This window comes from Sinocyclocheilus grahami, unplaced genomic scaffold, assembly GCF_001515645.1.
Source record: "Sinocyclocheilus grahami isolate Dianchi unplaced genomic scaffold, SAMN03320097.WGS_v1.1 scaffold747.1, whole genome shotgun sequence".
In the NCBI taxonomy this organism is placed as follows: domain Eukaryota; kingdom Metazoa; phylum Chordata; class Actinopteri; order Cypriniformes; family Cyprinidae; genus Sinocyclocheilus; species Sinocyclocheilus grahami.
This window is the reverse complement of record NW_015505926.1, coordinates 826,230-851,668: the sequence shown is the minus strand read 5'-3', so window position 1 is coordinate 851,668 and position 25,439 is coordinate 826,230. Positions and strand designations below refer to the sequence as shown.

The following is a 25,439-nucleotide window of genomic DNA, read 5'->3' as shown; positions in this document are numbered from 1 at the left end:
TCTTTTATAATAGGGGTCTCTTGTTTGACAGAGTCTTGGATGGAGGCTCCTTGAATCTTTAAAGATAGAAAACAAATGCTTTATATCACGACAACACCAGCATATGAAATGAAGGATTTCGTTCTAATTAATAAAGCGAATATTTATTAACTGCGCCACAGGGTGTCGCTGTCACAGTAGACGCATCACGCGCGTTTTTGGGGTAACAAAGGTTACCATAGTAATTCTGCCACTCTTTGTTTAGTGAGCTCAAACCGTTTACGGTTATTTAAAATGCCCATTCTTACCGCCCGTTAAGTATACATATCTACATATTTGTAGTTAGATGAAGAAAACTACTGAGCAGAATTTATATCAGTAATTTAAGACCACATAATGTGTAAAAGTTGCGAGTTCGTTAAGATTAAGTCATCAGTATTAGCTTTATTAAGCTTTAATTAACGACTTTGGAGTGAGTAAAGTAGTTACTCCGTAAGCCAGCATACTCAGTCCACATCTGATGTACTGTATGTGCTGTAATATATGAATAGGCCCTTAGTTTAAGAGCAGCTCAGAAGGGGCGGAACTGAGCTAGCGCCGCTGAATGCTCAGAGCACCGAAGCGCTGCTGACAGCGGCTCTGCACCGACGGCGCTCTGGTCGAGGACAGCAGAGGAGAAACACGCCGACATCGATCATGCGGGAGATCAGGAATTTGCCTTTCCAAATATCAGAGTAAGTACCAAAGGTCTGCGATGCGTTTTTGAAATGGGAGCTTTATCTTTACACCCGCCTCCAAATGATTTCGCGTTTCCCTGTAACTTACAGCCAGTCCACCTTCCGTGACGCTAGCTACACGGCTAACTAGCCGAAGGGGGAAAGATTGACGTAGTTGGCTTGGATTTTACAGGAAATGCATTCTTGGCTGGCAAGAACCATCGGTTATATAGGGCTTGTTATTCATTTGCTCTGTTTCTTGCATACGGGGTTTCTCATCATGACTTAAATGCGTGCAGAAATGCATTAAATGTATTGCATTCATTGGTAAATAAAACATAACGGGGTGTTAGATATTACTTAACGTTACATGCGTAAATGCTAGTTGTATGCTGACCTATAAAAGATTAAGAAATGCTATAATAATCTACATCCAGTGTTTCTCCTCAGCATAGACAGGGCGACATTTGGAGAGCTCTCGCCCTCTGCTTGTGATCAGCGGAAATATATGGCTAATAATTATGAGTTTGGTCCTTTTATGTTCGTTTTCTCGGACTGAAGTGATTCTGTGCGATCGCCTCTCTGAAAGTGATAGTCTTGCCCAACAGAGCTGACCGGTTGTTTCCTCTCGGCCTCTGCTGTGGGCCCTAGAACGGAGCCTTTATTACGTAATGGCTGGGTTAGGCAGCGTGACCGTCATTTAGGTGATCATATCCTATCACAGAGAGGGGAGGTCTGCTTTAAAGAGAAATATCTAGCACTGGCTCGTTTTTTTCCCTCACACACGCAGTATTATTACTTTTGATCTGCCGCAGTTTCTATTTGATATTGTTGCTTAATCTATAACTATAATTCACATAAACTCCCTGGAGCTGTTTCTTGGTTGACTTAATCTACGAGGAGTGAGCAGACTGTGTTTTGGTAAGCTGAGTGCTCTTTAGCTCTCCGTGTTGTCATTATCTTAAACGTTGTCAATAAGCACGATAACGTGAGACACGGTAGAAAATGTTGAGGTTAGACTTTGTTTTAGGTCATTTCTAACAAGTTGGTCGGTAAAAGCTTTGGTCGAAATGCAAATCTATATTTTAGCCACTACTGTATGTAGACTTTCCTTTAAGAAAAATGTTGTTTCTTGAGAACACTGACATAAAACACTGAATAGCTTTGTCTGGGAGGTATTCACACACGCTCGGTCGCGGTTGTGGGAATGTGTGTTGTGCTGTGCGTTGACATTGTGTTTGTGTAAACACCGCGTGTCTCCTTTTATTAGAATCTTAGATAATTCACTCATTGGAAGTGTCTGCTGATCAATCCAGCGAATCAGTAAGTGCGACCACATCGTGTACTATGTATGTAAATGTTATGTATATTACATGTGGAATAAAGCAATGGCAATATGCGTCATATTCGGACAGAGAATGAGTGTCCGAATTTCTTAAGTTACAAAATAGATATATTTTTTAGTCATTTTTCCGCGACCAAATGAGCAGCCTCTGGCCATGTGTTGTGCTCTGAGCCTCGTTGTTGTCAGCACGTGCTTGGCTGATCCAGTGTTTCCTGAGAACTCTCGCGCTTTCCCAGGAGCGATCAGATCATGCACCGCGTGAGCACCCCGCGCTCGTGATGTCGTCCAAAAGACGAAATCAGCTAAAAAAGTCACTTGATCCATTTATTTAATAATAACGTTTTTTTTTTAAATCTCTTTAGTCTCCTTTTATTAGAATCTTAGATAATTCACTCATTGGAAGTGTCTGCTGATCAATCCAGCGAATCAGTAAGTGCGACCACATCGTGTACTATGTATGTAAATGTTATGTATATTACATGTGGAATAAAGCAATGGCAATATGCGTCATATTCGGACAGAGAATGAGTGTCCGAATTTCTTAAGTTACAAAATAGATATATTTTTTAGTCATTTTTCCGCGACCAAATGAGCAGCCTCTGGCCATGTGTTGTGCTCTGAGCCTCGTTGTTGTCAGCACGTGCTTGGCTGATCCAGTGTTTCCTGAGAACTCTCGCGCTTTCCCAGGAGCGATCAGATAATGCACCGCGTGAGCACCGCGCGCTCGTGATGTCGTCCAAAAGACGAAATCAGCTAAAAAAGTCACTTGATCCATTTATTTAATAATAACGTTTTTTTTTTATCTCTTTACTGGTTCTATCTATCTATCTATCTATCGATCGTTCGTATCCAGATATATAGTCGCAGAATGATTGATTCTCTTGATCAGACGTTTTAATTCCAAAACATTGTATAGATTTGATCTGTAATAACGCATATATGTAATTATAAATTAATGCACAGATTAATAAATTAATGTATTAATTTTAGTCAATTCTGTTTAGCTAAGGTTATACAAATACATTAAGATTCATTAAGCTTATACTTGAGTTGTCAAAACATTTTAAAGCACTTGGGTATCTTTTGTCTGTGACTCTTGGCTGGATCTTCTGGCACCACAATTGAGGTCCGTTATAGATTTGTTGAAATGAGGGAATCATAATTCTAGCCATGCTGGCTGTTCTTGCCCCCTGCTGCTTAAAATTCACTCATGTCAAGGTCAGTGTACATTTAGCCATGTCTTGGACAGGGGGAGAGAGGACATTGTCCATGTTTTTCATAGGAGGCAGGTGATGAGAGGCTACCATCTGTTCCTTTGATCAAGCCTCTACATTAAGTAAGAGGGCTGGAAAAAAATTTTTTATCTTCAGTGCCCCTTAACCTCTTCCAAAGTTTCACCCTGACCCCCTCCTCTCCCTGTTTGTGAAAATGATTGCGTATTTACGGATCAATTCATTGCACTGTTGTCTTACCACAGGGTATGAGCCATTGCACCATCCCTGAGCGTCGGCAGAAGCCTGAGAAGGACGCAAGGGTGTGCACTGTGTTCTAAGAACGAGCGAGTGGATATTCAGACATCGGAGAACGACGAGCAACGACGTGAATCATGTCTTACTATAACCGAGAACTGGTGGTATTTTTTATTAAATATAAACTCTCACAGAGGAACTACCCCTACAATCACATTGAATTTACAGAAGACACAAATCGGACTGATGCGGCGGAAGGGAATGATGATGAGGAGGCAGCAGGAACGACAACCCTCGTTAATGGCTCCCTGAACGGAACAAGTACTGGTTCCACTGGGACCCCGCCAAGGTCCCCCGCTTCAACCCCCCAGCGTCAGACAAACGGGACTGGGGGTCTGGATGCAGTAAAGGAGGCGCTTCGCGATTCTGCCAACGAGTTTGAGCTGCGTTATTCCCAAGCATTCAACGACCTGTCCTCGCAGCTCCACATCACGCCTGCCACAGCGTACCAGAGCTTCGAGAGCGTGATGGATGAGGTGTTCCGCGACGGCGTCAACTGGGGCCGCATCGTGGGACTGTTTGCCTTCGGAGGGGCTCTGTGTGTTGAGTGCGTGGAGAAGGAGATGAGCCCGCTAGTGGGAAGCATCGCGGATTGGATGACCGTCTACCTAGACAACAAAATTCAGCCCTGGATCCAGAGCCAAGGAGGATGGGTGAGTTGAAAGTAACTTCTACCTTGTTAGCTTTCTTTAGTTTGATCGCAAGGAGCCTCTATGTATGTAACCTGTTCAGGTGTATAGTTTTGAATTATTTCCATCTCAAATTGTCCTGTTGGATCAGAAGATATCTGTTCATTGCATTTAAACCACCCTTGGCCAATCTTAGAATTTTCATCTCTTTGTTGAGTCCTTTAAAGAGACTTTTTCTATGTTATATAGAAAAAGTCTCTTTAAAGGGCTCAACAAAGAGATGAAAATTCTGTCATTTACTCGGCATCACGTTGTTCCAAAACCTGTAAGACTTTGGTTAATCTTCAGAACACTAATGAAGATATATTTAATGAAATCTGAGGTTTCTGTGCCTCCATTGAAAGTCCAGGTAACCAAAAGTGAGCTAGAACATCCAAAAAGGTCATAAAGCTGTTGTAAATCGAATCCACATAAATCCAGTTCCAGGTTGTAGTTGCCTGTACTTTCAATGGAGGTACAGGTTTCATTAAAAATATCTTATTTTTAGTTTTGAAGATTAAGTCCTATGGGTTTGGAACAACATGAGGGTTCGTAAATGACAGAAATGTACATTTTTGAGTAGTCTTTCCTGTTAAGAATTCTGTTGCCATTTGAGATTCAAATACTTTATGAAGCTTTTAAGAGACTGTAATAGTCCAGGAAAGTGGATGTTATTGATGAAAGATCGTGTTTTGCATGGCCAAATCTGCAAGGCTCCCTTGGGTCCAGACGGGGCTGTTTTTAGCGCCTGCCCTCTCTTGGGCCTGGGTGGGGATGCTGAAATTCTGTGGAGGGGAAAGGAATGGGAGATAAGATAGCAGAACCACAGCTACTGGTCAGCTGATTATTGATTTCTATAGTCTTAATTCCCAATCGAAACTACAGAACGGAGCAGAGTCAAAAGCGTGTGGGAGATGAGCACATATGGAGGGGAATGCACTGACAGTTCATTATTTTCCTTTCATCTTGTCTTTTTATTGTTTTCATTTTTTTTTCTCTGTGTTATTTCCCCTCGATCGGCTGTCCAGTGATGAAAGGCGGGCATGAGTAAAGTCATGTGAAAACCCTTTGTGCTGGTTCTCTTCTTTATGTAGGTTGGACAGGTAATGGAGGGGTCCTGGTCCAGTCAGCTTTTTCTCTTTGTGATCAGGGCTGCAATCTGATTGGGTGAGGGTGAGATATGGAAGTGGATTGTAAAGGTCATTTTTAACAAGGCTGGTTTATTGAGTGGTGCAGAGAACAGACTCTGATTAGCAGACTGGTTTTGTTAGTTGTTTTTTGTAGTTTAGATGCTTATTTTAATTTGTCAATGTGTCATTTACAAAATCATGTTTTGTTTTGTTCTAGAGCGTGCATTTTTTTTCTTCCCTTAACGTTTCTTTTTTCTGTCTTGTGATGTCTTGATTGCACAAAGAATCCGGAACTGTGTAGAAAGTAAAAGTCAACTTTGTCATTTTATCTATACATTTGGATCTTGAATCTCTAAGCATGTGACCTTAGGAATGAGTACTTTAAGGCACACAACAGTGGCAATAAATCTTAAATGTGTAATTTAAAAAAAAAACAGTTTTCAAACAATATTGCTGTCTTCATTGTTCGCATAAACTGAAAAAGCCTCCAGCCTGTTTTTTTTTTTAAATTTCAGTCAGTATTTCATGTTATTTAATTTTATCCAGTTTTAAGGACGAACATTGCATCTAATTTTTGTCTACAAAACTAACATTTAAATAAAGCGTGCAAATTAAACCAAATATTTAAACATTATATGTATTAATATAAACATGCCTCAGTATTTTTAATAGCATTTGAAAACTGTCTTTGAAACCTAGATTTTTCTACTTCAAAAACATGAATGCATTAATCTTGCATATATTCATCAACAGCATGTTTTAATTAAAATAATTCAATTATCTTTTTTTGCCTCACCTACGCTATCATTGTCAAAATTAAAAAGAGTAAGTGCAATAAGTTGCAGAAAACAACTCTTTGCCGTCTCGTCTTGCTGTGACAGACTCACACCTGAAGCACGCGCACAAGCCGCATCTCGCACAGCGTCTCTTCAGTTCTGCCGCACACGTGCACAGAGAGACGCGTTTCAGATGGCGCGCGAACACCGAGTTAAATCGTCTTTCGCATCTCCTCCTCCATAAAAAATAACGACAGGCCTTCGAATTAAATTAATTGCTTTTTTTGTTTTTCAGGTAGGTCTAACAGTAAGGTTAAGATATTACTTTTTTTTTTTTTTTTACCAATTATCCAAATAATGTTTAGTCCTAGAAAGCTATTGGGCTATTATCAGAACACGTGAGCATAACATAGCGGTTAGCAGATCAATGAATGAGAGGGCAGCGTTACCAGAGTTGTCCATTTACCACACCTTGTTACAACACAGTAGGGTTATTGCAGACAGAAACAATACTGTACTACATAGATGTTTCCTGTCGGCTCAATTTTTGAGTGGACTTTGCTGTTCCGATTCGCATGAACGGTATATGAGTGGAGCACTCACTTGGGCCATCAGCGACTGAGCGGAGCGCACACACGCATAGAGCGGGATAATACACAGAGCGTCACACCACGTGAAAGTGAATCCTGAGTGGTGAACTAATTTTCGGCAACCGAAATTTCAGTGCATCTCTAATTATTGGCAACATCAGAAATGGATATTATATAATAGATGCTTTTTTGAATATTTTAGCAATTTAAAAATATTAAAAAATAATTTTTTACACTGCACCCCTGCTCTCGACAGACGGCACCCCGGTTGGGAAACACTGCCCTAGAGAATAGCACTGTCGGCTAGAATCGGAAAATGAACTTATGAAAGACTGCAGTCTGTGCAGCTTTAGATGCCCACTGTTGAGGACGATGAAAGTGTTGGGCGATTTATTATGCTGTGTTTGAAGACTTGAATGGCACTACAATGGGCTAATGAATGAATTCTTGAGGTTTCACATCCTGCAGTTTTGGTTCGTCTTGAGCAGAAATTGTGGGAGTGTGCTCTTCGTGTCACTTCCTCAATGGGGAAGGAAAATGACGTCTACGTGTCTGACATACAAAAGACAGACGTGCATGTAACAATATGAATGTAGGCCACCTTTCTGCAGACTCCCACTCAACCCTCTTCATCTCCGTCACATTCGGCATCAATTTCAGTCTGAACTTGTGCAGCAGTTGTCTTAAGGATGCTCTGTCTCAATCAGGCCAGTGGTGTGGCGTTCATAAGCACACATGCACGCTCGATTTCACAGTCGAACTCTCTAGTGAGAATTTTTCCACACCTCGACGCATTTTGATGGTGGGTGGGGGGTTCTCATGCTATTTATTCATCTCAGTTTATGCTTTGTAGTGAGATTTAAAAGCAGCTGATGCAAAAACCAAAGGGTGCCAGCAATTATTGTTGTATGCACTGGGACGTCCCCTTGCTGGGGGAGAAGCTGGGAATGCCCATTTCATGTTTCACTCTCACTCATACACTTCTCGTATACGCAAGATTATTTTGTGCATGCTAGTTTTCCCCTCCCACACAGCCACAGTTTCAACTACCTTTTTGTATCATTTTCTTTGCCTAAGCAGTTGCTGGCAGCTGTATGATGCAGGTGTATTACAGTACCTGCATGTCAGGCTGTGTTATTCTCTCTCCTGCTCTGGGGAGATCTGCATTGATACATTAATAATTCCTTGTGCATGACCACCATGATGGTTTGGGTTAAAAATCATTAATCATTTATTAATTGTTTGCATCTATAGAAGAATGCATGAGCAAGTCATTCAGTTCTAGTATTTTTAAATAATTGTTTCCTATAATTCAATAGAGGGACTGTGAAAGGGAATGACTGACGTGAATGAGTCGCCACTATAGGAGTCCTGTGCCTGAGGGGGTGGGGTCGTGGGGATATTACCAATTAGGCTTGAATTATATGTGAATGTGCTCAGGGTAACTGCCTTTGTTCGAATAGGCTAGTACAGGATAAATTATTTGCAGTCGATGAGAGTTGGAGGGCAAAATAACAATACAGTGGGAGGGGGGATCCATACTTTTTCACTCTTATTACACCTGCTTTGTTCATTACTCCTATTTTAGTGTCTGTGTGTGTGTTGTGTTAGTCCCTCTGAAACCCTCATTAGCGTCCAGCGAGGTTCCTTCACTATCACTCTGCTCCTAACTAGAACAGTGACTTCCAAACACAACCAATCATTAATTACATACCTCACACACACACACACACACACACACACCTAGTAGTGATGCGCTCATGCATGCTGATAAACAAAGGCCCGCCTTTAGCACGTTTTAATCACTGTCACCACAACAGAAGTCTTTGTGTGACGTATGGCTGTTACCGAGAGTTTCATCAAACGTATACGCATGCGAATGCAAACACGCATACCATATACACACACACGCCCTCGTCCCATTGTCTATCATGTTTGCACAAGGAACACCCACGGGACCACCCCCTACTCCCCATCCTCCATCACTTTTACTTTTAGAACCGCCTCCCATCTCTTGTCCTTCCTTTCGATTCTCTGTTTCTTTCTTTTGGTCTATCTCCCCCGCCTTTCCCTCGCTCTCACGTGGGTGGACGTGTTGCAGATCAGACATGCAACAACATGACCACGTCACCGCCGTCAGTGTCCCCGTTCACCACTTCATTCTGTCTCGTTCGTTCTGCATTTATCCGTCCATCCATCATCCCTCCACCTTACTGGTCATCTCTATCGATTTGGCAGGCGCGATGGCCATGCGTGTTTTTTCGGCCCGCCTCCCGCAATCATTCGTCAAGCTCTGATACATCAGCGCCGCCCACTCTGCGCCTGTGTGTCGCATGACCGACTATATGGCTGCTTTTGTGCTCCTGGTCAATTGTGTCTGGGTTTGGACCGCGTGTGTCGCATCTTAAATGCAATATGTGCATTATTGTTCCATTTCATGCGTTTACACACGCGTGCCTCTCATTTGCGCGATTATTTCAAGGTATAGCACACGCTGAGCATGTGATTACCTTAAACAAAGGAGCTGCGGGTGTGCACACACACACATGCATGCCTGCAGCGTCCAGGTGAGGAGCTTGGCTGTAAACACACAGTGACAGCAGCAGTGGAGACGCTGATCCAGATGTGATGTTGTCCTCTATAGACACTGGAACAGATCTCATTGTCATTTCATGCTTAAGCTTCAGCAAATGTTTTTGTTGTTGTTGGCAGTGGCGCTGAACATTGATATTCTCAAGGTCATAGTTCAGCCCTGACCTTTTGACTCAGTTCATCGCCACAATTTGAAAAATGTTCTCTCTTTATATTTCACAAGGTGACTTCATTTTTTAACTATATCATGCACATGCCTTTATGTGTGTGCTTGGTTTGTGTGTGGCTGACTGAGTGAAAATGGCAGTAAACAGATGGTGTGATTCAGTCTGTTACTGCAGCCTTGTCACTAGCGAGTGAGAGAGAAAGTGGGGGAAGAGAGATGAAGAAAACGACTAACGCTATGCTAGTGTACTCCTCTTATGTCACAGGCATGGGGGAGATGGGGTTCTGGCCTCACCTTCAACGAAGGTTGGTCTGATCCATTCTGCCAGGGTCACGGGGGGGGGGGAAATGGAGCATCCCAAACACGGAAAGAATTGTTTTGGTCCATGTAGCTGGAAAGGTAGAGGTTATGTAGATTTTTTTTTTTTTTTACAAATTTTGAAAAGGTTGTTCACCTAAAAAATAAAAGTTTGTCATTTACTTGTTCCAAACCCATGTGACTCTCACCAATCAAGAGCAGCATCAACATTCTTCGAAAGTTCTTCTCTTTTCCTCCATGGAGGAAAGTCGGAGTTTAAAATAATATAAGGTTGAGTAAATTACAGGATTTTTTTATTTTTTGTTGAAACATCCTTTAAATGCATGCACATATGCCCAACTAAAGCACATTTTTGTCTGTTAGCAGTGATGTCGCTAGTTTCTCTCACCTAAGTGTTTGTGAATACACCTAGTGTATTTTTAGCCAACTTTTTCCCACACGTTTTTTTCTCGTCTTGTTCCAGTGTTTTTGTACACATGTTCAACGCCAGTGGGTTTAGCTTCTTAGCTGAAGCTCCTCTTTGCTAATTAAAATTTTCCAGACACACACAAACACACATACTTCTCTGTGTGTTGGTCAGTGGTGTGAAAGTGTGACCTGCATCTTTAAGCCCAGCTCTCCTAATGCACTTTAGCCAAGATTATCCAGCATCATCGAACCGCACTGCAATTAGCCCCTAATAACACAAATAACAGCCCACTGAAAGGACCCGCCAACCTTTTAGCGGCTCTGTCGCCGTTCCACAGAGCAGTGGACCACATTATGCTCCTTGTCCTTTTGACAGAATTACGACTTTAAAAAAGCAAATGTGCTTTGTTTTAATAAAGGGTCATCTGCGCTTCACTTTTGCTCCTAATGTGCTGTGCCGAACAGCCTCTAGCTATGCAGAGAATGTAGGGGGATTTTTTTTGGTGTATGTATTTTATTACTGTACATAATTTTTCCTATGTAAATCAAGCATTGTTTTTAAGCATTTTGATTTTATAAGTGTGTTTGTACTTTTGAATTGAAGTCATAAAGAGATGGTGTCATTCGAGACCAGAGCTCAACATGGTTTTTTCAGAGATGACTGTCTCATGTAGGAGAGAGTCAAAGTGGCCTGACTCAGAATGTAAGCTCAGTCTGAGTGTGTGATGCCTGGCTGATACCAGATTAGGAACAGAGGGTAGAGATCAGATCGGCTTTCTCGCCTGTGCCGCTCTGGACATAACATGACTGTTGCTCTGCTTCAACAGAACTGGCTTATGCTGGAAAATCAGGTCATGAACAATTTCCCCCCTCTGTCTCTTTCTCACTCATTATTCATCCTGTATGTTTTATATTCTGTCCGGCCCTTTCAGTAAAGCCCCTCTTTTTCTATCTAGTTTTCCCTCATTCCCGTATAGCTTCTTGTTAAAATCAGATTATGGAGAAAAAACTGAGGCCCCATCTGTAGGATTAGAATCAGCCATGAATAAAAGGCCATGACGATGGAGGCGCAGTGACTGATAAAGTGTGTTGATGATATCTCTGAGTGTCATCAGTCATATTGTTATGAGTCTCTTTCTAGGTTCCACCTTGTTCTACTCCTCAGAAATATCTTTTCTGCTCCACTAATGTCACCAAATGGAATTTCAAAAATAATGACTGTTTCAAACAGGATTCTTGAACTCCCCTTCGCCTGCAAGTGGTCGACAAATCAGCTGCAAATTGGTTGTTTTGGGCTGGTTAGGTTGCCACCAACACATAGTTCATTACATTTTTTGAGAAGACTGTGGAGCATTTGTGATTTAAAAAGCATGACTATATCTTGGCATCACACCATTCTTGTACTTGCATACATGCTCTGTTTCAGCATCATCCAATAAGTCTTACAGTCTGTTTCTTGACAAATATCCCCAGAGGCTGTGTCTGCCTGTAAGAGCAGGATTAGGTCAGAAAATCTGGCTGCATATGTGTGACCAAATATCTGTATGTATATGGATGTATGTAGTCTGCGTGTGTCCCAGCTCATTGGGATTTGGCAGAATGGGCAGAATGGGAGCTGATGGTGATCTCCCCGGTGAGATGCGGAACAGATTGGAGTCTGAGCCCCACTCTCCTGACTCATTAATCTTCTCTTTAATTCATTTACGGTACGCACAAACATGGCCACATTGCCAGGCAAGCACAAAGAACACCTCCCACAGACAGATCCTCCAGATATACGATCTAAAATAAAACGGGGATATGTGCCGCTCAGACTATTTTGCATGCTGTGATCTGATTGGATGTTTGTGGTCTAAATTTCATTTGGGCCGTGGGTTTAGTGGAGTCTGTTTTGTTGCTCTAATTGTCAGCTAAATGTGAGGCGTGGGGCTTCAGACCCGTGTTATGTTTCAGGTGTCATCACCTCTTGCTAAACAGTTACATAATGAAACACTAATGATGTTTCAGGGCAAAGACTGATGTAATTGGGAAAACTGGATGTAGGAGAATAGTTAATAAACTGAGAACAGTTAGTGCGGTTACTGTGAATGAGGCAACAGAGTTGCTGGAAAAATCATTTGTCCAGGCCAGTGTTGCTGTGGTTTCAAGGTGACTGTACTTTCTGTGCTTGGGAAACTGATGTTTGGTTTTCATCAAGGGCGCTGCTTCCTGTATTTGGATTACTGAAATGTTAAACAGTTAGAGAACCTTTCCGTTGGTGTCCGTTTTGCCAAATTATAAGTGTTTAGAAGTGACTGATATTATTATTATTATTTTTTTTTTATTATTATTCATTTATTTGTCAGTATTATATATTTTATTTTGCTTTTGTCACCATTTTACACAATTTTAATAACACTGTTAAATGTAATCTTCTCTAACTGTACATCATAATATGATGCCTAAATTCCCATGTAACATTTAAAACCGAGATTTTAGATTATAGTGATTCATTTTTCATTTATTCAGTCAAAATAATATATAATTTTAATATCCTTGTCATATCAGCTGAAATGTTAAAATGGGTGGATCCATATTTAGAACTTGATCTTTTGGGCAAAAAAATGTTAAGGTTTGGGCCATTTGAACTAAATAATTATGTAGTTTATGATTGGTAGTCTGTCAATAAACTCGCTCAACAATATGAATAGCATTATTTCACATTGTACATCAGGCAACACAATTTAGGATTGGCACTTCAAAATCAGATTGAAAGGGGTGATAACATCCTTTCAGAATTACAAGTGTGAAAAAATTTTATCTTAACCCAGGGATAAATATATCGTTTTAATGAGATTTAAGGTACATGGGCCCATTCCATTGGAAGTTGGCAGTACCATTGTGTCTGTACCATTAAGGAGGTGACTCAGAATGAGCTACTCTAACTGTGAACCACTAAACCCACAGGCCATAAACCAGACAGAGCTCTCTATAAAAAGTGAGAGACTATAAATGTTTGCCTGGCCTGTAGGTGTGTGCTGATGTCATTGACAGCTAAAATGGTAAATACCAGGCTGACATCAGAAATCCTATTTGCTGTAAAACGCCTTCACAGCATCACCCTCTTAGAGTAAGTGAGATCACATTGTTGACCTGAACTGAAGAGTTGATGACCATCAGTTTGATCAGAAATTAAGTAACTGTGGCAAACCCAGTCTTTGGCCTTGTTGTTGTTTATTTTGACCCTAAAAATGTTGCAATGCAATTTCACCTTCTTAAAAAAACTGACATCCTGTTTGTTTTGCAACATTTGTGTAATTCTCAAATGACCATGGCTGTCACATATCCTGCCTTGTGATGGTTTAGGTGGGTTTGTTTTGCTTCAGTCCTCTTTTTCCCTCTTTTCTTTCTTTTTTTTTTCTTACTCTTTCCACCATCTCTGCAGTCGTGGACTGGAAATTTCCGTTTCCGCTTGAAGTCTGAGTGACTCAGCAGAGATTGAGTGAGAAACGGCAAGGCCGGCTGTTGATGCCGCACAGTTGGAATTACAATTTTTTTTCCTCCCTTAAAGCACGTTTCCTATCAGCTGATTTCCACACAGGAATGAGGGTGTCCAGCATTCCTCAGCAATCGTGAGGAAATCCTGCCCTTCCGGCCTCTCTGTAATTGTTCTGCTCAGTGCTGGTGTGCGGGCTTCACAGCAGAAAAAAATCCCACTGGTTTCCTCTTGTCTCACCACTCAGGCTCAGTGCATTTTAAAGAGGCCAGAAGGTATCTCCGAGCGAGAGCCTATTTTGTTTTGCTAGGAAACCTCTTTAACATTCCAGGTTAGAGTTCTCATTTGCTGGGAACTCGGCTGCTTTGTTTGGTTGCCAGCCTTGGGCTGTAGATATCCAGGATGAGCTCTTTCAGTGGTGGTGCTTCCTATGAATAGTTATTACTATTGCTTGGGGTTAGGGATTTGAACAAACCCATAATCCTAAGGATTAAACTGTGTAATTCGACCTGCATTGTTTATGCTTTGGACATCAATGATACCTCAAATGTGGTTTGTTGAGAAGACTATTATTAATGCTATTATATTTCTAAGTGATCAGACAATTTACATTATTAAATTTGGGGGAAAAGTCTCAGCGTTTTACGTTGGCCAAGAGATGGGAGTCATATTGAGGAACCAGTATATCATAGGGAATAGGTTGTTGGGTCTTTTGACTTTGGAAGAGACCAAGGCTCCGTCTGAATATACGTATTTCCTACAATATAAAAAACAGTATGTGAAACGAGTAGTATGTCTGAATTCACAGTATTCATAAAACAGTAGCCAAAAAGTACCTGAATGACCTACTGCTTCAGACAAGATTCTGAAGTGCGCATGCAGTGTACACTTCACAATCCCATGAGGCCATTGGAGAGGAGTTGTGAATGGCAGTAAAGCAACTTAACTGACGTCTATAGGTCACATTACGATAACATCACAAACGTAATATGTCTGGATTACGTTCATGATATATAAAGCATACTTCTTATTGAAAAGGAATTAGAATTAGTAGTTTATTTACTCTATAACATGTGTCCATATTACTGGACCGGGCTGCAAAAGAGATTTTTAGTGTGATTTGAGCTAAAGATGCATTTATGAGGCAAGTTAGAAACCTAATTTAAATGTAGTTTTGACTGACATTTTTAGAGATTTTCGGCACTGTTCTATTCAAATGTATTAACAGTAAAGCTCCTGTAACCCAAAATGATTACAGCTGTCTGGGTATTTTCCAAAATGGCAAATAAGCAACCATACAGAACACCCTAGCATGGAGGCTTGCATGGGTATTTTCTTGAGGATATGTACAGATGTAGTTATTCTCATTTTTTCTCAGAGGATTCCCATTGGTCAACCAAGCGAGAAAAGGCTGAAACAGAAGTATCGATAAGAAAGGTGATGGAAGATGGTGAACCATCACACCTATCCCTCACTAGCTTCTGTACAGACACACCAGTGTAGCGTCTCGACCAATCTGACACACTAATTTTTATTTGATTTAACAAATCAATTATTCATTAGATTAACAAATCGTCACAGTCCCAGGCCTTTCGGCCTTGACTTTTCCATTCTTCAAGTTACTCTGAAGTTAACTGGTTCTTTCTCATCAACCAACTTCAGCCAGATCTTGGGGCCTTAAGATTGCATCAGGAATCTTTTTCAGACAGACTCGCAAGTATCAAACTTAGTCGATTTAATTGATGCATTAAGTATCAGTTACACCTTTTTACAAGGTGTGTTTGAACTAAGAATCTGACGTTTTCCCTCAGGTTTTAGATCTGCTGAATATGCAAAGTGTTCCATAAAATTAATTCTTTATGCCTCTTTCTGTGCTGAGTTCAACTTTAACCCTTTCCTATACCAACTGTATGTGTGTGTGTGTGTGTATGTTTATGTTAGACCAGTTTAGGTGTGTATGTAGGATGTTAGACCAGTTTATGTGTTTATGTAGTATGTTAGACTAGGTTAAGTGTTTATGTAGTTAATAAAACTTTACTTGTATCACGCTTGACGTGTTCATTGTTTGCTCATAACCGGAGTCACTAATCATGCAGATTTACGTTACAAGCTTTCGTAGAATTGTACAGTAAGAAAGTTATTTCCCTTAACCAGGAAATTAACGTTCTTAGAATTGACAAGACAGTTGACCCTGAGAGGTCAGCTAAATATCTACAGCGGATCTAAAATATGAATAGTTAATTATAACTAGTTATGGTTAATTATTCATATTTCCCATGAGCAAATTCGCTACACCAGTGTTCTCTAATCAGTACAGAAGAGCGGCCATGTTGTGTTTCTGTGAAACGTGTTATGTTCTAAGTGTATTCATCATCAATCATCTGGCTGAAACAGAACAAGCTGTTCTGGAAAGCAAGTGACTGGCTTCACTAACGCCATGGCAAGGGTTAAAGGGTCAGGATGGTGTAACAGTGGAGAAACCCAGTGCTCTGACTCGACCGAACCAAACTGAACTCTCTGTATGACACTCTCATAATCTCCCAAACACACACACTCTCTCTTTCATGAACAAATTGCTCCTCTTCAAACAGGATGAGGCTGGGCTTGATGTAATACACTGATGTCAACAGAGTAGCTCAGTAGCGGTATTGTAACTGTAGCAATATAGTGGTGAGGATGACTGTGTGTTTCTGTGGTCTCATCATCTGTGCCAGCTTATATACCCCTCTAGTACCTCTCCTTCACCTTGTTCCTTTCAGAAACAAAATCGGCCCCTTTCTTGGCATCTATTTGGATATTAGCCTATACTAACTAACAAAACGCAGACACCTTGCACCTGGTTTCACTCTCTCCTGTAGGGCCTGGTTTGTATGTGCTCTTTGTTCAGATAGGGCTATGGAACACGCCTGGCAGTCACCGCTGCCTAGCAGCCGGTATCTCTTGGGAGCGTTCGCACAACCTCAGTGCTGTTTGGAGCCAGTAAAAAAGCCAGTTTGTGTACAAATGCTTTCTTACTCAGTCACACCTATAGTGGATCAGTGGGAGTTTGGGAGTGGATCTTTCAAGGTGTTGTTGCAAGATATACAAAGAGTCACGTTGGTTAATGATCTGTTTAAAAAGCGAGTCACAAATGCTGTCATGATGGTCAGGCATATTACCGTGTTGTTAGAGACATGTCAGGGCATGTGCTGTACCTGGCTTGGTGGGCTTGGGATTATTAAGCCCCTACATTTTGTTAAAGGGGTCCTATTATGCTTTTTCACTTTTTCAACTTTAGTTAGTCTGTAATGTTGCTGTTTGAGCATAAAAAAGATCTGCAAAGTTACAAAGCTCAAAGTCCACTTCAAAAGGAGATATTTTATTTGAACAGAAATCACTTTTTAAAAACTACAACAAATGACTCGACTACAACGCATATTTTCCAGGATTTGTGATATCACAAAGATTGACGAATAGGACGAGACCTGGTTGAGCTGCACTAGAGAAGGTAACGAGTTAGGGATGCACCGAATGTTCGGCAACGGAAATTATTCGGCCGAATAAGCAAAAAGACAGAATAAATTGTACCGAACAAAGACGTGACGCGATCAAATAGAGGCGCGCGCTAATGCAGCAAACATGACGGCAGTGTGGAAACATTTAAAGCTGTCTGAGAAAGACGCAAAAATCATTACAAGCACCGACAGCGAGAGACTGTTTAGTACTGCATCGCATGTCTTCGATGAGAAGAGAAAGGGTGGTTGTTGCTGGTTACTCTGATGATTAAAATCGTGAAATGCCCTTAAACAATGAAATAAACTGCAGAATTATGTTTTCTAATACATGCAGGAATTGCACATGCACATTGCACTGCAAGAGCTCGCGGCGGCAGGGTTCAAAGTCCAAAGCGCGAGGGGAATCTGCGCTGTTACTCATCAGCTGTTCAGTAAAATTTGGAATTTTTACAAGGCATGTGACAATGCGATACATGCAACAAACGTCTTCCCAAATTCGTAATGAGAATCGTTTGTCAACAAAAAGAAGCACTGAGGTCTTCCTGCGGCTTTCTGCCAAAATAAAAGTGAAAACAGGAACGTGAAAAACCGTGTTCGGTATTCGGTATTTCAGAAGGCGGGCCTTCATTTGATACAGGAACTATTTGAGCCGTTCATGCCAGACTGGGGAGAGAGGTGTTGTAGTAATGTAAAATATGTGAAAAATAATGTGTTTTTCGAACAACCTAGTATGAGAGCATGTTCTAGTACACCCCAAAACAAAATGAAGACTTTGTAAAAGAGCATAATAGGAGCCCTTTAAAGGGTTTGTCATCTAACCTAGCTGTCATCAGTTACTCATCCTCATGTCCTTCCAAACCCATAAGACTTTAGTTCATGTTCAAGAAATGAAGACAACCCGAGATTTGTCTGTTACTCCACTGAAAGTCTAAACAACTGAAACTTTCTTGCTCTAAAAACTCTAGAAAAAGATTGTAAAAGAAATCCATATGAATCACGCATCAAGAAAGCACATTTGAGCCTCCGTTTACCATATTCAGTGTGCTCTATGTATGTGCACTGATCAATGATTATATATAAATAAAAGCTGAAATTAAACATGTTCATCATATAAAACAATTCGCTTCAGAAAACTTGGATTAACCTGCTCAATTGATATAGATTTATTTTATGATCTCTTTTGAATTTTTTTTTAAAGCGTTGAGCTGACTACAGATTCAATGTTCACTTTCGATAGTAAACATAAGAAAATATCGAAAATGCCTGGTGAAATAGAAACTAAGGAACTGAAATTGTAGTTGCCTGTTGTTTGCCGGTTAGCACAAAATGAAGATGATTATGGAATTAGATTGAACATGAAAGAAATGCATATAAATTATAACAAATAATATTATATGCATGACACAGATATTTTGCTTACTCACTTCAGCATGAAAGATGTCAGCTCAAAAGGTAAAGCCACACCTCCATATCTGCTCCTCCTGGATCCACCTATCACATGTACTGCCTGTGCCTATACTCGATTGCACATAAAACGCTGTAGGATGTGTGTTGCACCATAATCTTACTGCCAACAAGCATGCCTTAACATGTCTTAGATTTATGACTTGGACCGTAATCAAAGAGTCACATTCTTGTCATACCAATCTACATTGTTCTCACCTTGTTCTCACGGTTTCACAGATACTCATTAATGTGTGTGTGCATTAGGCTTGGTTCTGCTTTCAGGACATACTGTTAGCATTCCTGCAGGGGTTACTCATGTACCTGTTAAAGGGTGATGCAAAATCATGCCATCTGACTGCATTGACTGCAGCACACCCTCTCTATTCGCCATTCATGATGAGGTCAGCGTGGGTCATGTTTAAACTACCTAAGGTTGACAAAGGCGTGCCTGAGGAAGTGCATGAGAGAAATTATATTTACTCTTCACTGTGCATTGACACAGAAGTTCACTTTTATTCTAGATTGTTCTCATAAGATGGTAAACGTTCTGTAGTATTGTACAGTACAGTGTGTTGGATTAGTTTTTTTGGGTTAGGCGAGTTTTGCTCAACTTGAGCTTGACTGTCATATTGCTGTTGAGTATTTTTTTTCACTGTTTGTTACAGTCAAACATCAAATTATGTGGTTTGTATGCAGTTATTTTTCTAAGCAATAATTTTTTTATCATGTTTTTTAGAATCATTTTTTACAGAATTGTAAAAGTCCAGTTGTTAGTTCGATAATTAATAATAAACCAATATAACTATTGGAGAAATTGTAATCATCATTATTATTATTATTAATGATGTTGTTTATCATAGATTTGTGCATATATGAGGTGTTTTTGGGTATCTGTGTCAAGTGAGTTCTAGACTCGACTTGTCATGTGCCGCGTCACTGTTTGTGATAACCCCTCTGCTCTGGAACTGCTGGTCTGTTATCAGCCCCCACCACTCCCATCACCCCTCCCTCACACTTACGAAATCAATTCCTATGAATTTCATCTTGTTCCTATGTAAATCACTCTGCTTTTTTACTTCATTGCACACATCTATGCAACGGACATCTCCTTGACTACACCTGTCACACATTTCATATCCAAACACTCTCCACCTACTTGACTGTCTCTTACTTCTCCTCATCCAGCTCTTTCAGGCTCTTTGTCAGTTAAAACAAAGTACCTGTCAATAAATTTGACCGCTCCACCCCAGATTATATAACCAAGGCTTATCAGTTGTATTTCGATTGTCCATTGTCCTTCCATCAGACACTCATAATATTTTTAGTGCATTGATGAAAAGATATTTGTAATGATTAAGAATTCACAATCCAGTTGCTAGAATAGATTATGATGAGTATTAATATGCAGAACTATGGAGACGAAGCACTGGAGCTGTGACCTAGGGGTTAAAGGGTTAGTTCACCCAAAAATGAAAATTCTGTCATTACTCACCCTCATGTTGTTCCAAACCCGTAAGACCTTCGTTCATCTTCAGAACACAAATTAAGATATTTTGATGAAATACGAGAGCTCTCAGATCCTGCGTAGACAGCAATGCAACTGAAATGTTCCCACACCCAGAAACGTAGAAAGGACATCGTTAAAATAGTCCATGTGACATCAGTGGTTCAACCGTAATTTTTTTACGAAGCTGCGAGAGTACTTTTTGTGTTATTCTCCTTCGCGTCACCCTAGGATGCCATTATAGATTATCACGACAAATGCGTGTACGTTCCTTTGCATGTAAACAAGGCTTAGCATTGTTTATGTGCAGAGGTACTCTTGATAATTGCGGAAGACGTGATTTGCGCACAAAAAGCATTCTCGCTGGTTTGTAAAATTACGGTTGAACCACTGAGGACTGTTTTACCGATGTCCTTACTACGTTTCTGGGCCTGGGAACATTTGCATTGTTGTCTATGCAGGGTCTGAGAGCTCTCGGATTTCATCAATAATATCTTAATTTGTGTTCTGAAGATGATTCTTAGTGGTTTGGAATGACATGAGTAATTAATGACAGAATTTTCATTTTGGGTGAACTAACAATTTAACACATTCTCTGATTTACTGAACTGCTATGCATATGAAACTATATGCAGAGTTTGAGTCAAGCCTGTGTCACAAGACTCACAACTCAATCCCATATCCTCTTCTCCCCATCATTTCTTTTCCATCTCCTGATTGTGCTTTTTACTTGGCAATAGCTGATAACTGGTTAATATATTTGGTCTGCTTGGCCATATACCAAAGTTTGTTCTCAGTGTTTTATAATATATTTTCGAATTTTAACTTGTATAATAGTATCACATAGACTAAAAATATATCCGTATTACACCAGCCATCAGCCACCTGCCCCTTTTTACTCTGAAAAATCCCAAAATAAACAGTCAAATAAACTTCTTCCTGCTACATGCTGTGACATCTCCTCCTGTTTTGTTTCATTGTAAAGAGAAACGCTAATAAATGACTGATAAGTGTTGCAACAGTGCGCATTTTGAACTCGTCGGATGGTTTCATTTAAGTCCTCCACAATCTTCTTCCCATATTTTCAAGCTTGTGTAGATAACTAGGGCAAAGGGAAAGACTGGAGGATGACATCAGTCTTCTTGAGTGGAAAACAGGGGTGGGCGTCTGAGGGTTGTGTGTGTGTGTGTGTGTATGTGTTGTAATTGGCTACATGCACAGAATATTTTCGGCTTGATCACTGCATTGCTCTAATACCTTTGACAAAAATGCGATACCAGTGAAACAAATTGTATCGTCTCTGAATCCGAAGATCCAACTGAGAAAACGTTGAAGAAAAAAAATGCTTCTGTCCTAACAGAAATTGTCTGGGTTATATGAAAGCATACATGCTTATGAGTCATATTAGATTTTTACTGCAGTGCTTCGGTTGAGTTATTTCAGCCTCCGTCTGGAGTTGGTGTGCTCTAATTCTGTGTGTTCCCTGAGGAAACAGGTTACGTTATAAAGCCTGAAATCCCCTTTCAGCTTTTCAGATAAAATTGGGCTTGCTACAGAATCCTGCTGAGAAATGAGGTTGGTGAAGTCTTAGAAACAGGCATGGTAAATCTCGCCCCCTGGTGGTCATTGTATGAACTCACTGTGCACACAAACTTGTCACAGGAAGGGTGGGATTATTGGAAGGCCTGGGGGGGAGGGGCACTGAAGGAGTTCAACGTTTGGCTGAAATGAGCTTGTCAGTTATTGGATGGTTGAGTGTGGTAATATTTTCCTCCTATGAATAGCTTGTGACAGTATTTGTTACAGTGCTTGAATGTTACCTTCACTGTACTACTGATGGGGCTGTGGTAATTGTTTATTTCAAGTAATTATTTTTTTAAGTGTTAACAATAACTCTTTTATATATGTGTTCATGTTTTTATAAAATTTACTGGTTTATGAGTGTTCCTATAGAAATAAATCTCATTCTAAGCTGTTTTTTGTGTGTGTGCAGGAACGCTTCGCAGAGATCTTTGGAAAAGATGCAGCGGCAGAGAGCAGAAAATCACAAGAAAACTTCAAGAAGTGGTTGCTGGCGGGAATGACCTTGCTCACGGGTGTCGTGGTCGGGTCACTCATTGCACAGAAACGCCTGTGAAGATCAGGATAACTGAAAATCCAAATACACCCACTGCTTCATTTAGACCTCCTACTAACATGAAGGAACTTAAAAAATACATTTGTTTCGGATTTATTTGTTTCCCTTTTATTGCCAAGAAATTTCATGTTTACATCCCACATCCCACTGTGTACTGTTGACTGAGTGGAGCACATCTGTGATGTGATATCACATGATCCAGACTGCATGAGGGTGATTTGCTTTTTAGCTGACTAGGATCAAGCTAACCCATCTCTCCTTAAACCCTGTTTAACAAAATGACAAAAAAAAAAGTCTAGGAAAAATGACTAAAAAAAGAAGAACATTTGCCCAAACCTTCATTCTTTGTGTCTGTAATTATTATTTTTTGTTGTTATAAATAATTATTTTCTGCTTTATCATCAGTCTTTTTAAGTATCATTATTATTCTCTCGTTTTCAAAGAGACTGGCAAAACTGACAAGGATACAAACATTTTATCTTTGAATCTAATTTAAGCTAATTTGTGATTCTTGAGTTAATGACCCAATGAGAGAGAGAAGTTGAATCCGAACTGAATCAGAAGCATTCAGTCATTAAATCAGCACTGACATTTCTAAGGAAAGTTGTTGCTGTCTGGAGTGCCAGATATCAGCTCGAGAACAGAGGCACACCTTTTTGGGCCCGGCACTACATTTGAGGGCCTGCTTCCTCTGTGATCTCTCTATCATTAGAGGACAGTATGGAGAACAGATGAAACATGTCTGTGTGTGTGTGTGTGTTTTCCCCCAATTATTGTTCTGTTATTTTTTCCCCATGCAAATTTGATGAGGGTTAAATGTGTGTGACTACCTGCATGGACAGGTTTGAAATCCTCTGGAGCATCTAAATTAAAGGACCAACAGTTATATGAGATTGTTTTGTTGTGAAAGAAAGTTCTGTATGTTCATTGCAGTTTGATGTTTGATTTATTAAACCTAACTTCGGCTTCAGATGAAACTCTTTATACCTTTGAGATTGTTGTAACTAGAGCTAGAGGAGACACCAATACACAAGAAGTGATGTATGTGTGGCTACCTTTCACTGTGTACACAGAAAATGTAACAGAAAACAGCAGAAAGAAATTAGACTTAACCATATTGCCACAAGAGTGCTTGGTGTCTTGTATGGTCTTGAGAATGAGGATATAACTAGAATACTGGGGACGGTTGCATAAACTGCTTAGACTAGTCTTAAAAAGTTAGCCATTTAATTAGTTTTCTTCTAAACTGGTCATAACGGTTTAAAGTCAGTTACAAAAACGTAGATTCGCCCAATTTTAATCAGAAAAGTGAGACTGATTATCTTAGCTAACTGCTAGTTGTTCACTAGTTCTTAAGACACAGTCTTAACATAGTGGCTATGTTTATGCAACCGGCCCCTGGTCTAGCAGGTGTGACAAGCTAATACTAGTCATTGAGTTTTTGTTTCACTTCCGTATGAAATGTCATTTGCAGTTGTTTTGTTGGTAAGCAGAAGTTTAAGACTTGCAGCACACTTAACTTTACAGAGCCAAGCTAAAATGCCAATCTCACATTCGGTCTCTTAGCATTCACATTTCCAAGTGTAAATGTTGCTTCAACACAGATATTTGAGCGTTCTTTGATTTGTTGAGTTGACCCTTACCGTGTAATGGTCCACAATGTTTTGAATCCTGGCTGACAGACATATATTAGGTAACATTAGGTCAGATAACATCATGGTGCTGCCGCAAAAAAACTAAAACCTTTGTGTTTGACTGAACTTATTTTTTGTAGCAAATTTTTTCTTCTTCAAATTACAATTCTTCATGCTTTTGGAAGCAAACCTCAGAATAGTTGGGATAAGTCTCTTCGTCTCCTCAGCTCCTGATTCCCGCCGAATCTCATTTTAAACGCTTTGCTGTCAGAGCGGTTAAGCGCACCTGCTGCTTTACGCTCAGCTCGTGTCAAACTTGTTAAAGCGTCCGGAGATGTGGAAAAATGATCTTTAGGCTTCAAACCATCATTAATTCAAATAGGACGTCAAGTTGAATATTCTTCGCCTTTTCTGAGTTGTAATGATTGACGAGCGGGTTAATTCAAACAGAAGCGATGAAAGCTATGGTGGTACAGTGTTTCAAGCCTTCAAGCCCAGCTGAGATCTTTTGGTGTGTCAATCAAAACATACCAATCATAAGCATAGCATCCTTTGAGACCTAACCCAGAAAAGAGACGTCTATAGTGTTCCGCGGATCGTTAAGCAGGTCTGGAATAAAGATGTTTAGCCTACTCCCTGATCCGCTCTCGGAAGAACTATTAAATGAAATTCCCAGAGCTCGAGTGTTTTGTCTTAAAGTCAGCATCGAATCAAAATGTACCCCATTGACGACTACATTTTATTGTTAAGATTCATCAATCTGTGTAAATCCAAACAGGAAAAAATCTTTTAATCTTCCAATTATAATGTAGTATAACATGCTTCGCTTTCTCTTTTCTTAAATACAGCCTTTCTGAAATATTGCTAATATTTTAATGATTTAATGCAGTTAATGTACTAAAAACACACTGCAATAATACATTTGAAAGTCGTTACAATCCGGATGGGATGGTTACTCTTTTCAACTGTCACGATTCCAAGTTCATTCAGAGGTAGGCCTACATCACACAGCGCAAGTCAAATGGGGTGCAAATTTAGTTTCATGTTGACTTCAAGTTTGAAATGAAGAAATTTGACAATTTTGACATTCAATCCAATAGCCCCCTTTTAAACGTCTAAGTTGCGAGTGAAGTGTTTAATAACAATGTACAAATTATAGTTGGTGAGTCTCAGCAGATTCAAATGGCCGACATTTACACTTTTTGCTGCTCTGTAGACACTGATTTCACACAATACATTCCGTGTTATGAAATTTGCTGCTTGCATGCTTCGTCTGTGTCTGTTTGTCATGTTGCAGTGTGTGTGTTTGTGTTTGTTTGAGAGAGATGCTGTGTGGTTACGGAGTTTGACAGTATGCTTAAGAGTGAAATGTACCAGCATTGGCACGACACTATGTATGACACTAAACTAACTTAAATGACAAATAGACTAGCTCATCATAGCTTAGTGAAAATATTTAAGGCATTTGATGATTTGAAAATTATTTATGATATTTGGTGTAAATGCATATTGTTCCTTCCTATGGCCTTAAA

General features: G+C 40.1%; 2 protein-coding genes across 3 annotated transcripts in view; both read left to right on the top strand.

Annotated features, from left to right (window-relative positions):
* The window catches only part of LOC107560923 (brefeldin A-inhibited guanine nucleotide-exchange protein 2-like), a 38,237-nt gene extending 32,385 nt beyond the window's left edge, over window positions 1-5,852 (top strand). Inside the window, exon 29 of the mRNA XM_016245223.1 lies at window positions 5,168-5,852. Within this exon, the coding sequence (XP_016100709.1) occupies window positions 5,168-5,268 (101 nt within the window). The 3' untranslated portion in view covers window positions 5,269-5,852. The remainder of the gene's footprint in view (window positions 1-5,167) is intronic.
* Window positions 493-25,439, top strand: bcl2l1 (BCL2 like 1). Of its 2 annotated transcripts, none has more exons than XM_016245227.1 (3): window positions 493-713; window positions 3,518-4,222; window positions 22,130-25,439. In XM_016245227.1, the coding sequence occupies exons 2-3, from the start codon at window positions 3,647-3,649 to the stop codon at window positions 22,271-22,273; spliced, it is 720 nt and encodes a 239-aa protein (XP_016100713.1). In that variant the 5' UTR covers window positions 493-713; window positions 3,518-3,646; the 3' UTR covers window positions 22,274-25,439. The 2 variants fall into 2 exon arrangements, with proteins under 2 accessions (XP_016100713.1, XP_016100712.1); XM_016245226.1 differs by lacking the exon at window positions 493-713 and adding an exon at window positions 1,383-1,616.